At 49.2% G+C, this 12,439-nt stretch overlaps 1 protein-coding gene across 2 annotated transcripts in view; it reads left to right on the top strand.

The window, feature by feature from the left end:
• The first annotated feature begins 227 nt into the window (after positions 1-227).
• NT5E (5'-nucleotidase ecto) overlaps positions 228-12,439 on the top strand; it is a 45,306-nt gene continuing 33,094 nt past the window's right edge. Inside the window, exon 1 of one of the 2 annotated variants that reach the window (XM_007467326.1) lies at positions 228-617. In XM_007467326.1, coding sequence (XP_007467388.1) covers positions 279-617 — 339 coding nt within the window. In that variant the 5' untranslated portion in view covers positions 228-278. The remainder of the gene's footprint in view (positions 618-12,439) is intronic. The other variant, XM_007467327.1, reaches the window with a different exon arrangement.

The raw sequence follows: 12,439 nt of genomic DNA, 5'->3' as shown, positions 1-12,439 counted from the left end.
GCGTGAACAAACTCCCCACTGTTACCGCCCGGAGCGGGTGCCAGCCGCCAGCCGCGCCCCGGCAGCCAGGCGGGCCGGGGTCGTATCGGGTGACCGCGCGGGCGTGCGCCTGGCCGTGGGGCCGGCCTCCGGGCCTCAGGAGAGCCCGCCCAGGCCCGGCCCCGCCTCGCCTCACCCGCCCGCTGGCCCGCCCGCTCGCCGGCCCAGGCCCTTGACTCCGGTGCCCGCCGCGCTCGCCAGCACTCACCGCGCTCGCGCCCTCGCCGGCAGCTGCAGCCATGGGTCCCCGAGGCGCACGCGCCTCAGCGCTGAGGCTGCTCGCGCTGGGCGCGCTGCTGTGGTCCGCGGCAGGCGGCTGGGAGCTCACCATACTGCACACCAACGACGTGCACAGCCGGCTGGAGCAGACGAGCGAGGACTCGAGCAAGTGCGTCAACGCCAGCCGCTGCGTGGGCGGCGTGGCACGGCTCGCCACCAAGGTGCGCCAGATCCGCCGCGCCGAGCCCCACGTGCTGCTGCTCGACGCCGGCGACCAGTACCAGGGTACCATCTGGTTCACCGTGTACAAGGGCGCCGAGGTGGCGCACTTCATGAACGCCCTGAGCTACGATGCCATGGTAAGACGACGAGCCCGGGAAGCTCGGGAGCCCCCTGGGTAGAGTCCCCGGACCGAGAGAGAAGCCGCCAACGGCGAGGCACGGGTGGCGAGCCTGGGACCGGGGCGCAGAGCGATGTGGGGAGAAAGCGAGACACCCCGTCAGTGTGCCAGGTGGACGCAGACAGACGTCCCTTGGCCGATTCGTCTTAAACGGACTGATGTTGCTGCACCCTCAACGTGAGATGGGGCATTTCGAGGAGCGGGTTCCAGCCCTGCCAGTGAGGGCGTTCCGCTGGGGTGCGTGGAACCCCAATTATCCAGAGCCTGGGACCGAGGTAGACTCGTCACGAATCTCTCATTCACTGCTCGGTCTTTCGAAGAATGCTTTATCTCGATTTACCAATAATTGGAATTGAAACTAACTCAGGGTCGAAGAGGTTGAGTGCATTACGCAGGTCACCCAGCTCCAGAATAGGGAGACAGGTTAAGAATGGACTCCAGAGCCCTTTGACCCCGCAGCTTAAGCATATTTAAGCTGGCAGACTTGGGAAAAAGGCTGGGCACCTTCTGTGTGCAATTGACTTTCTCTCTGCCTCAGTTCCCGCCTCTGTAATATGGGGGTAATAATTCCATCTACTTCAGAGGATTGCCTAGCACATAGTATGGCCTCTTTAAATGTTAGTTCTTATTATTACCAGACCCTGCTGTAGAGGTTTAAACACAGAAAGAAAGAAAATTCGAGAGGAGGCTAAAATGCTGAAAACACTGGGTTTCAAAGGATTTCAGTAAAACCAGTTTAGCAGAAGAGATTTAGGAAGAGAGTCCAGCTTAAGAGATGAGAGGCTCTTAAAACGTGGGCAAGAGTTCAAGTCCAAGTTCCCCAGTGCTCTGTTAAAGGTGGTGCCGTATTTGTTAGACTGAATTCTAGAAAAGGAGCAGAGAGGAGTTACACAGTAATAAATAGGTATGACTTTTGTAAGTCAAACAAGCACCAAGTTTAACCCTGTGTAAAATCCTAGAATAAAGGGATTCTGTGGAGAAACTGGGGGCAAGAAATCCTAGGAGCTTTAGAAGAACAAAGCAGGGGTCCAGGGAAATCTGTGAAGTCCATGTGTGTGCATCTGGAAGGCAGGGAGAGGTGTGGTACAGGCTGGAATACAGAGGGCTAATGGCACACTTTGTATCAGAAGAGCACAGAGGTCAGCAAAGCACAGTGCTGTATTTCCCCCCGCCCCTGGAAACTTGGAGAGAGGAGGACAGGAGAAGATAAGAGGGTAGAGTTGTTTTGTTTGGGGTGTTTTTTCCAAGAAAGCTCATTGTAGAGAGATGAAAGAAGGGCAGAGAGCTTTCCTCTCCATTCTGATCGTTGGTTTTAAGGTTATCAGGGATGCTCAAAGCAGCAGCAATACGAAGGGACCCCTGAGCCCCAGAGTTTATCTTGGGAGCTCGCCAGCATCTGGACTCCACCAAAGAATCGTGGGTCCCAAGAATTCCGTGAGTGGCCTCTTCGCCTTCTTATCTCCGCAGCTCAACCTGCCTGATGCTTTGCCCTAAGGTAACAACAGAATAAATATTTATAAAATTACCTGTTACTAGCCTACGTTACCATTTCCTCTGAGGAAGAATAAACCTTACATAAGTTTGTTTTGATTTCATGTATAAACCACAACTTTCTAAACTTTTCTTTTTGTGTCACTCTTTTCTCCACAGTTGTGTAGACTCTTTTTGGTGAAAAAAAGATGGATAATTCCTAGTTTTCCTGAATAATAATGTTTTTCTCTTTAAGTCAAATTAAGCTCACAGTGTTAGTCATCATATCAAGTGTTTATGAAGGATGCTGGGTAAAGCCAAAGCAGTCTGCTGCAAGTTACAGCCCATCACCACTGGGACCTTTTAGAATACTTTCTATTGGATGGAATTACTTTCTTTTCAGTTTCACTAAGAATAATTGGACTGGGGCCTGAGGAAAACTAGGCAGCTTATATAATGTTGGCAGCGGGTAAGGAGGGAGAGGAGGGTCAACAGCCAGGTTCCTGATAGCATCTTATCAGACTTACTCTGTGCAGTTCTGGGGTTTGACAAACATGATTTGACCTGCGTAAAATCCTAGTTCTCGTGTTGCTTTAACAAAGCTCTGCCCTGTTCTGGGTTTACAGAGGTTTTTCACTGTCATTTTGCTTATACTGCTCTCAGGGAATTTATCGCTGTTCTGCTGTTAATGTTCCTCCCATGCCCACCCACCTGCCGCTACATCTTGACTCCCAGGAAGCTGGAGATTTAGATCAGGGGGGAAAACAGTTGTGCAGGGGCGTCTCCAGTTCTCTAGAAACTGGACCTGGTTCGAGTAGCCACATCTAAGGATGCGTGGGTCTGGAGGGCAAAGAGGAAGCTACTAGAATCTAGCTTAACCTCAGCAGTTCCCTAGACCTTTGGACCCGTGTGTCCCAGGGAGAGAGCTGGGGGGGTTCTGATAGCTCTGGAGCCTAGGGCAAGCCTGGGGAAGACCCCTGGACCCAGCTGCCAGGCAGAAAACTCTAGAGGGAGAATGTCACAAGTCGCTAGTTGGTGTTGCTGTATTGGCAGAGGGACAGGAAGACAGCTCAGATGTGCATCTGATGTGCATCCGATGTGCATCACCATGTGATTTTGGCACGTTGCTTTCTCTGAGTGTCCTGTTTCCAACTGCAAAATAGGAAGGATCACCCCTACCCAACGGTGTAGGATTTTTGCAAGCGATACATGAGATAATAAATGTAAAAATCCCTAGCACCCTCCTGGCTCAGAGTACTCAGTAAAGGTTAGCTTCATGTGCCCTGCCAAAAAAAGCAAAAGTTGTGAGGAATGGGGGTTTGGGTTTTCAGCTCTCAGTTTATCTGATTCTGACTGCCCCGCACAGCCTACCACCCTCCTCCGGCCCCTCCACCATCTCTTCTAAGTCCCATTGTCTGAACTAATTTTTTTTACCTTTTTTAAAAAAATTTTATTTAAAAAAATTATTTTTAAATGCTAATCATGTAACAACACCATGTAGCAGTTTGTATTTGCAGGGCTCACCAGAGGTTTGATTATTAATTTTTTTGGACTGAGCTATTCCTAATGTTTCCTCATTGAGTGGTGTCACTCTGTATCTACCCCATATGTACACTGTGCATCCTGCTCCATGGAGACCTCCACACATTTTAGCATCTGCTCCCCCATGATGGGTTTGGAGATTGCACACATCGTGCTGCAATTCCACAAGTGTGCTGCCCCGAACAGCCTCCTGCAGGTCCCACCTGTGAGGATTTCTTTGGGATCCATACCCAAGGGCAGAATTGCTGACCACAGGGACTGCACTGTAAGGACCGCCAGATTGCTTTCCTGGAGCCCTCTACTCACCACACCCACCCCCAGGCAGATGTGACCCCCGCATCCTTACCCCCCGCTTTGCATCATTCTCCAGCTTTCCAGGAGATGTAAAATGACATCTCATTGTTTGATCTTGTATTTTTCTAATAACTAGTGAATTTGATATGTTTGTTAACTTTGGAGGTTTCCTCTTCCCTCATTGCATGTTCACATACTTTGCTCTATTTTTAAAAATTAGGTTTGCTCTATTTTTCCTGATTTTCAGGAATTCTAAGTGTTGACCTGTAATCAATTTTAGACATTGCAAATATCTTCTATTTAGGTTTAGTAATTTTGTCCATAGTGTCTTTTCATTGAACAGAAATCCTCCACTTGGTATAATCAAATTAATTTTTGTTTTGTGTGTGTGTGTATGTGTGTGTGTGTGTGTGTGTGTGTGTGGTTTGTGCTTTTGAAAGTTTACACAAGACTTTGTTCATTTGGAGCTTGTCATCCCCAGCGCTCGTCCCCAGAATTCAGAGATGGGTACCATTCTCTCTGCCTTTGAGAGATAATGAATCAATAATCTGGGGCTATGCCATTCAGCAGTCTGGGTCATCAGTTCCTCATCTGTAAAATCTGAGGTTCCTTACATCTCTAAACCAATGGCGTCCTAAGAAATGTTTTGATTCCATTTTTTTAAATTTATTTTATTTATTTATTTTTTTGTTTATTTATTTATTTTTCGCTGTGTTGGGTCTTCATTGCCCCGCACGAGCTTCTCTCTATTTCCTTTTTGAAAAAATTGTTTTTGGCTGCGTCGGGTCTTTGTTACAGTGCGCAGGCTTCTCTGTAGTTGTGGTGCGCGGGCTTCTCTCTAGTTGTGGCGTGCGGGATTTCTCTCTCTAGTTGTGGCACACGGGCTTCTCTCTAGTTGTGGCATGCGGGATTTCTCTCTCTAGTTGTGGCGCATGGGCTCCAGGGCGCATGGACTCTGTAGTTTGTGGCACACAGGCTCTCTAGTTGAGGCGTGCAGGCTCAGAAGTTGTGGTGCGCAGGTTTCATTGCGCCGCGGCTTGTGGGATCTTAGTTCCCTGCCCAGGGATCAGACCCGCGACCCCTGCATTGGAAAGCAGATTCTTTATCACTGGACCACCAGGGAAGTCCCTTGATTCCATTTTGATTTAGTGAAGGGGCAGGAGGATGAAGCACAGGTGCAGAGGCAGGAATCTGCACGATGGATCGGCCTGGACCAGAGCAAGGTGGCAGGAATCAGGGGAGATGAGATTGTGTACGGTTTACAGGCCACCCTGAAAAGTGTGGGCTCTCCTCTGTTATCATGGGGAGCCACTGGAGGTTTCTGAGTAGAGGGACTGTGGTTAATAAAAAATAAACATTTTATCTTTGTCTGCAGTTCCTGGCACATTGCTCCCCAAACTCTTGGGGATGAGTGATGAGTGTCCTTTGTATGCTAGTGAGGTGATTGATAGCTGGGAACCCCTAGGCAGCTTCAGAATGAGGGCTGGTGGCCAGAAAGACTGAGCCAGGATTAGAGGGTAGGAACTTTCAACCTCTGGGGAGGGGAGGGGGCCAGGAGATTGAACTAATCACCAATTGTCAGTGATTTAATCAATCATGTCAGTGTGATGAAACCTCCATAAAAACTCCTAAATGGTGAACACCTTGAGGTGCCCGGAGGGTGGTGTGCTCAAAGAGGCCATGTGCACCCCGCTACTTGTACATCTTGTACCATGCATGTCTTCCATTTGGCTGTTCCTGAGTTGTATCCTTTAAAATACACCAGTAACAGTAACCAAAGCACTTTCCTGCGTTCTGTGAGTGGTTCTAGCAAATTATCAAGCCTGTGGAGGGGCTGTGGGAATCCCTGATTTATAGCTGATGGGTCAGAAGTACAAGTGACCCAAGACTTGCAGCTGGCATCTGAAGGAGCAGGGTTGTGGCTCTGAGCCTGGGATTTGTGATCTGATGCTCACTCCAGGTAGACAGTGTCAAAATGGAATTGAATTGTTGGACACCCAGTTGGTAACCGCAGAGAACTAGAGAACTGGTTGATGTGAGAAGACACCTCCCGGCAACAGAAGGAAATCCTAGTTTTGGAAGATGAACAGAAATGGATGGGAGGGCGAAGATACCAGAGAAGAGGAGGGAACAAGGGGCTGGGCAGCGGTCTAGGTGGGAGATGATGGGGCCTGAATGCAACCGGGCAAAGTGCTCATGTGCCCACGGCGCAGAAAGCCAGACTCTGACAGCGGGAGTTTGCGTCCAAGTCAAGATTTATTGCAGGGCGCCAAGCAAGGGAGTGGGAGATGAGCCTCAGTTCCACTCTGGCTTAGACTGAGTTACTGATGTTTTCAAAAGGGATGAACAAAGAAGCTGGGATTAATCATTGTCTTGTGACATTTCTTAATCTCAGTTTCTGGAGTCAGGGTGTCTCCAGTTTATGATTCTCTGGCCAGGTGGTCCATGGCTCCAGGGCCTGTTAGGACAACCTGAGTTTGTACATTAATGATGAAATCTACAACGGGCCATCTTCCTCCTCTGACTCTGGTTGATTACTGCTCAGTTAGCACGTGGTTGAGGTCAGAGGGGACAAGAAAGGGAATAAAGTTTTGAACAGAGAGATTAATCATAAACTCAGTAAGGGAACTCGGTTTTAGGGGGACTCCGGTTCGGAACTATGGTGACGAGGAAAGAAAGGCTGGAGCCACCGGGACCAGTTTCAGTAGGCAGGCAGCGTGGCACAGGGCTGTGAGGGTGAACTCGGGGTGACTGTCTGGGATCAGGTCCCCTTTCTACCACTTAAAATCTATGGGCTGTGAGCAGGTTCTTGGATCTGGTGGAGCCTTCCTTTCCGCAGGAGTAAGGTGGGTGGGATGGCGGTCTTTCCCCCATAGATTGCTGTGGGGTTTAAAGGAGATGATAATGCATGGAAAGTTCTTTGCACAGTGCTGGCCACGGTCACCTTCTGTTGGCAGGAGTGGCTCAGGAGAGGTTATAATCAAAAGATGACTAAGAGGGTTCAAGCCGCGGACACGGGGAGAGTCAGCATTGTTTAACACTACACCTCAGGAGTGCAGAGGTGTAGTAAGCTTACCCTCTGACAGCTGAAGCCTGTTATTTCCAGCTAAAGGCGTTTCCTGAACTTACTGGACATGCTTGTCCCCTGTAGGGCTGTGGCAGACAGAAGCGGTGGAAAGAGATCTGGACAGGACCTCAGGACACCCAGGTTTTACTTCTTGGCTTTTGCAGGTCATTATCTATGTGGGTTTGGGCAGCAGATTCCTCCTCTATGAAACAGGGCATTTGGAGAGGGTGGTCTGCCCATGTCATTTCTCAGCGCCTCAGCCCTCGCCTGGCCATCTGTCTTGCCAACATAGCTCGGTTTGTGCTGACACTGAATTTTACACACAAGTCTAAGTTTGCCTGACAACGTTCTTATTTCCCCTTCACAATCCCTTTCATGGCGGCTCTTTCCTTGTGGAGGGATGGCTTGGGTCTTCTCCCAGGTACCTGCAGGTGGCCACTGCTTCCAGACAAACAGGTTCCCAGGATTTTGGAAGGAGGGTTACCTTCTTTTTTTTTTTTTTTTTTTTTTAAATTTTATTTATTTATTTATGGCTGTGTTGGGTCTTCGTTTCTGTGCGAGGGCTTTCCCTAGTTGTGGCAAGCGGGGGCCACTCTTCATCGCGGTGCGCGGGCCTCTCACTATCGCTGCCTCTCTTGTTCTCTGCGGAGCACAGGCTCCAGACGCGCAGGCTCAGTAATTGTGGCTCACGGGCCCAGTTGCTCCGTGGCATGTGGTATCTTCCCAGACCAGGGCACGAACCCGTGTCCCCTGCATCGGCAGGTGGACTCTCAACCACTGCACCACCAGGGAAGCCCGTGGAGGGTTACCTTCTTTGTAATAGAAGGTGGTAGCCACAATGGGAGGATGATGAGCCCAGGTTCAAGCCTGCTGTCTGTGAGGTTCTTTTATTTATTCAATCCACAAATATTCACTAGGCACTAGCCTGTGCCAGGCTCTGTGCTAAGTGCTTCGGGCCGTGAACAAGACCTGCCAGGGTGAAACTTACTGTTCAGTGGAGGGGACCATGCCCGCCTGAGCCCTTCTTAACCACATAAAGAGGCTGGGTAGGACCTATGAAGGGGGTGAGGGGGGAGGAGCAAAGCAAAGCAAAAATGACTGGAATTCTAATACCTGTGCAAAGGGATTCTCCAACTAAACATCTTGTCTGCAGAAGACAATGCCCGGGTACCATATATGCCCAAATCAACAGTGGGCATGTTTCCCCTCCTCCCCAGAAAACCAATCCCTAAGCAAAGAGAAGTCACCTTATATTCAAGTGCTTAATTACAAAGCCTCTCATATGGAGGAAACTAAATGACTTTATCTTCAATAACAAAGCAGATGTTCTTGGAAGACAGACTAGCCTTGCTGGTTTGGGAAGCTTGAAAAAGATACCTAATGGCAGCGGGGGGTTTGTTGTTCTCTCTTTTTTTTTTTTTTTTTTTTTTTTTGGTCCGCGGGCCTCTCCCTGTTGTGGCCTCTCCCGTTGCGGAGCACAGGCTCCGGACGCGCAGGCTCCGCGGCCATGGCCCACGGAACCAGCCGCTTCGCAACGTGTGGGATCTTCCCGGACCGGGGCACGAACCTGTGTCCCCTGCATCGGCAGGCGGACTCTCAACCACTGCGCCACCAGGGAAGCCCTGTTGTTCTCTTTTTAAAAGCAAAGCAAGTTGGTAGTTTTTCCTAGAGCTCAGACCTCAGAAGTTGTGCATGTCTAGTGGGTTGTGGATCCTCGGGCCTCAGTGATGTGAACAATCACCCCCCGACCCCAACCCTGTCCTGTGGCTGTGGTCCCGGACCTTACGCTTCCTGTTCCAGTCTGAGTTTCCACACCAGAGCTGGGCTGGGTGAGACCAGCCTCAGGCACGGAGAAGAGGAAACAAAGGCAGCTTCTTGGCTCATCTTGTCCTAGCCATCTGTGTTTTCTTAACTGAAAAGGGGAAGGAACCAAACGAATCCCAGAGCAGACTGAAAGCGTTCCCCACTTCACTCACAGATGCCTCTGAATGCTGTGTAAGCTCCTTCCCTGGCCGTGTTCTTCAGGTGTGTAACCAGAACTTGAAAATCCTCTTCACACGTCTCTTCCCACCTAAATAGCTGGTTCTATATAGAATCCAAACATTAGCTGGAGCCTTCTAGCTCCTCCGAGATGTAGTTAAACCTGCCTGGAACCCAATTAGTTGAGCAGATGATTCTAAAGGTAACAATGATATGGGTATTTTGCATGTATAGAGAGCTTATATGGCAAGTGTGAAATGCTGTCTGTTCAGTACTTGTTTGTTCAGTCATTCATTCAGCAAACATTGAGGTGCAGGAAAGCTGGATTAAGTCCGGGGATCTTTTCTGCTATTCAATCAGGTGCCACATTCACCTACCAGGGCCTAAAACTGGGGGTGTGGAGTGCAACCCAACACCAGAAGTGGCCACAGCGCCAGAAATGTACCACCCAAACCAGACCTACCTTGTGATCCTTCCCATTTAGGGTTGTTGCTGAGTCTCCCTGAGTGATTGGCAGCTGAGCCCTGTTGTGTGATAGACCAGATTCTCCCCTAGCCCTTAAATTATAGGGTTCCCTGCAGACTCCTTCATGGGATGAGCTAGTGTCTAAATGACTCACTAAATTCATGTGTTGCAAATTTCTGACAAATAGCTTTTTGACGTCATCACAATTGAGTTCTGCGGATTGAAACAGAAATTCTTTTCTTGTGTGTAATGCATCCTGTGCTGCTCTTAAATCAATTCTTCTTTCCTTCGTTTTTCTTCCACCTGGATTTAAGCCTCTTGTCTTCACTTGGAACATTTTTGACTGTCTCAGCCGTCATGTCTTCATCCCCTCATTTGTTAATATAGCTGATGTCATTTGCCTGGGAGCTTCCCCTGACCAGGTGAAGCTCACACTTGGAGCCCTGTCCATCCTTAACGGGCAGAGTGGGCCTGCGTCTTTGCCAGGCTCTCTCACACACGTCCCCGTCTGTGGTTCCCACTCGCCTGTTGGATGCATGGACGGATGTGTTTATGTCACGCTCTCTCCCTGTCTGCCCTACCCTTCCTAAGGACAAGGACCAGGGCCGTGTTGCGTGGCACTGTAGAAATCTGGAAGAAACCAGTGGGTTGTTGAGTGATACTCATCCCTTCCAGAGGCTTGTATTTTTTTATAATCTCTTCCATTATGGTTTTTCATAGGATACTGAACACAGTTCTCTGTGCCCTGTAGTAGGACATTGCTGCTTATCCATTCTGTGTATAATAACTATTTTTATTTCTTTATAATTTTTTATTGAAGTATAGCTGATTTACAATGTAGTGTTCATTACTGCTGTACAGCAAAGGGATTCAGTTGTACATGTATATATACATTCTTTTCTTTCTATATCCTTTTACATCATGGTTTACAGGTGCTTGTATTAGCGGCAGCTTAGCAGAATAGTTAAGGTTCTGGATGCTAAAGCCTCGCTTTGTTCAAACCCCAGCTCTGCCGCTTGCTAGCTGTGGAAGCCCCGTGCCTTAGTTTTCCCATCTCTATAAAGGACAAATAATAGCACCTACCTCATAGCATTGTAAGAATTGAATGAGTTCATGTGTGAACAGGGCTTAGCCATGTAGCATGAAAATCTTAACTATTAGTATTTCTTTTTGCCATTTTTTTGTCTTTAAAATTTTTTCTCTTTCTTGAAATTCTCTCATGTCAAATTCACTGGTAATTTTCACAGTTCTTTGTAGACAAAACTGGGGCTATGAAATGTCCCCTTTCTAATTCAGATACCCTATAGGTATCCTTTGATAGACCAAAGAGTTGATCCCCTTGGTAGATTCCCAATAGAAAGACACTTCAAAAAGTTCCATTTTCTTGCCAACTGCCATCATGAAATCTGTACAACGTTCACATGTGCACACACAAGACACTGAATAGTTCAGAAAACTTTGTTTAAAAATCTATTCACCAACAAATGCCAATAAGATATTAGTGGGACTATAAATTAAAACACAGGAGGGACTTCCCTGGTAGCACAGTGGTGGGAAGCAGCCGCATAGAACAGGGAGATCAGCTCGGTGCTTTGTGACCACCTAGAGGGGTGGGAGGAAGACGCAAGAGGGAGGGGATATGGGGATATATGTATATGTATAGCTGATTCACTTTGTTATAAAGCAGAAACTAACACACAATTGTAAAGCAATTATACTCCAATAAAGATGTTAAAAGAAAAAAAAAAGAATCCGCATGCTAATGCAGGGGACATTGGTTCGATCCCTGGTCCCAGAGGATCCCACATGCCGCGGAGCAGCTAAGCCCGTGCACCACAACTACTGAGCCTGCGCTCTAGAGCCCGCGAGCCACAACTACTGAGCCCATACACCACAACTACGGAAGCCCGTGCACCTAGAGCCCGTGCTCCGCAACAAGAGAAGCCACCGCAATGAGAAGCCGGCACCACAACGAAGAGTAGCCCCCGCTCACCGCAACTAGAGAAAGCCCGCGCGCAGCAATGAAGACCCAACGCAGTCCAAAATTAATTAATTAATTAATTAAAAAACCCACACACACACGAAATGAAATAAGAGGACCAGGCAATGAATTGTGAAGCAGTTGGCTAAGCTTCCAAGCTTACTGTCTGGTTCACCTGCTTCCAAGCAATTTGGTTTCTCTTGTTTTACAACTAAATATCACTTAACTACTATTTACCAAGTGTTTTTATATCCTGCCTTCTACTGAAAAGTTTCAGTGGCTCACTTACCAAATCAAATGGAGCCCATTTGAAAGAAGCAGGTGGTTTTACTATCCGTTCAGTAAACACCTGCAGGGCGCTGGTGCCAGGCACTCATCTGGCATCACCAAGGACGCTGGGAGAGTCGACACCACTCCTGTCTCCGGGAGAAAGATGTGTGGACAGCGGCAGCGACGTGTGACGGATGTGGCTGGAGGGCTGTCTGCGGTCATGGCGCCACGGAAGGCTTCTCTCGGAGCTCACACTTGGGCTGCATCTAAGGCAACTCATTACGTGCAGGTGGATTAGTGTTCCTGGAACTGAGGGCACCTGGTCTGGCAGAAAAAACGCGAGAGCTCAGGGAGATCAGGGAGGGGCTCGCTCATACAGCGTCCGAGGAGGCAGGACTGGGATTTCGGTGGGCCGGGGGGGAGCCTCGCAGAGACTCACACCAGGGCTGGAAGCGGTCGGGTGGGTGTTTGGGGACGCGCGTTCTGGGGGCCCGCGGGCTGTGGTCGAGAGGTGTGTGAGCCTGGCGACCAGAGACCGGCTCGGAGACTCTGGAAAGGTGTGAGTGAAGAGCGATGAGGCAGAGTGGGGCATTGGGAGCGCAGAGAGGAGGGGAGCCCTGGCGGCGGCGGTGCAGGAGCAACAGGGCTTGGTGGCTGGTGGGTCGTGAGGGGAAGGGAGGGTCGCCCGGGTGTTGCAGCGCTTCTCCAGGGG

This window comes from Lipotes vexillifer, unplaced genomic scaffold (assembly GCF_000442215.2).
Source record: "Lipotes vexillifer unplaced genomic scaffold, Lipotes_vexillifer_v1.1 scaffold554, whole genome shotgun sequence".
Taxonomy (NCBI): domain Eukaryota; kingdom Metazoa; phylum Chordata; class Mammalia; order Artiodactyla; family Lipotidae; genus Lipotes; species Lipotes vexillifer.
Note: the sequence above shows the minus strand (reverse complement) of the source record. Positions and strands in the feature narration are given on the sequence as shown.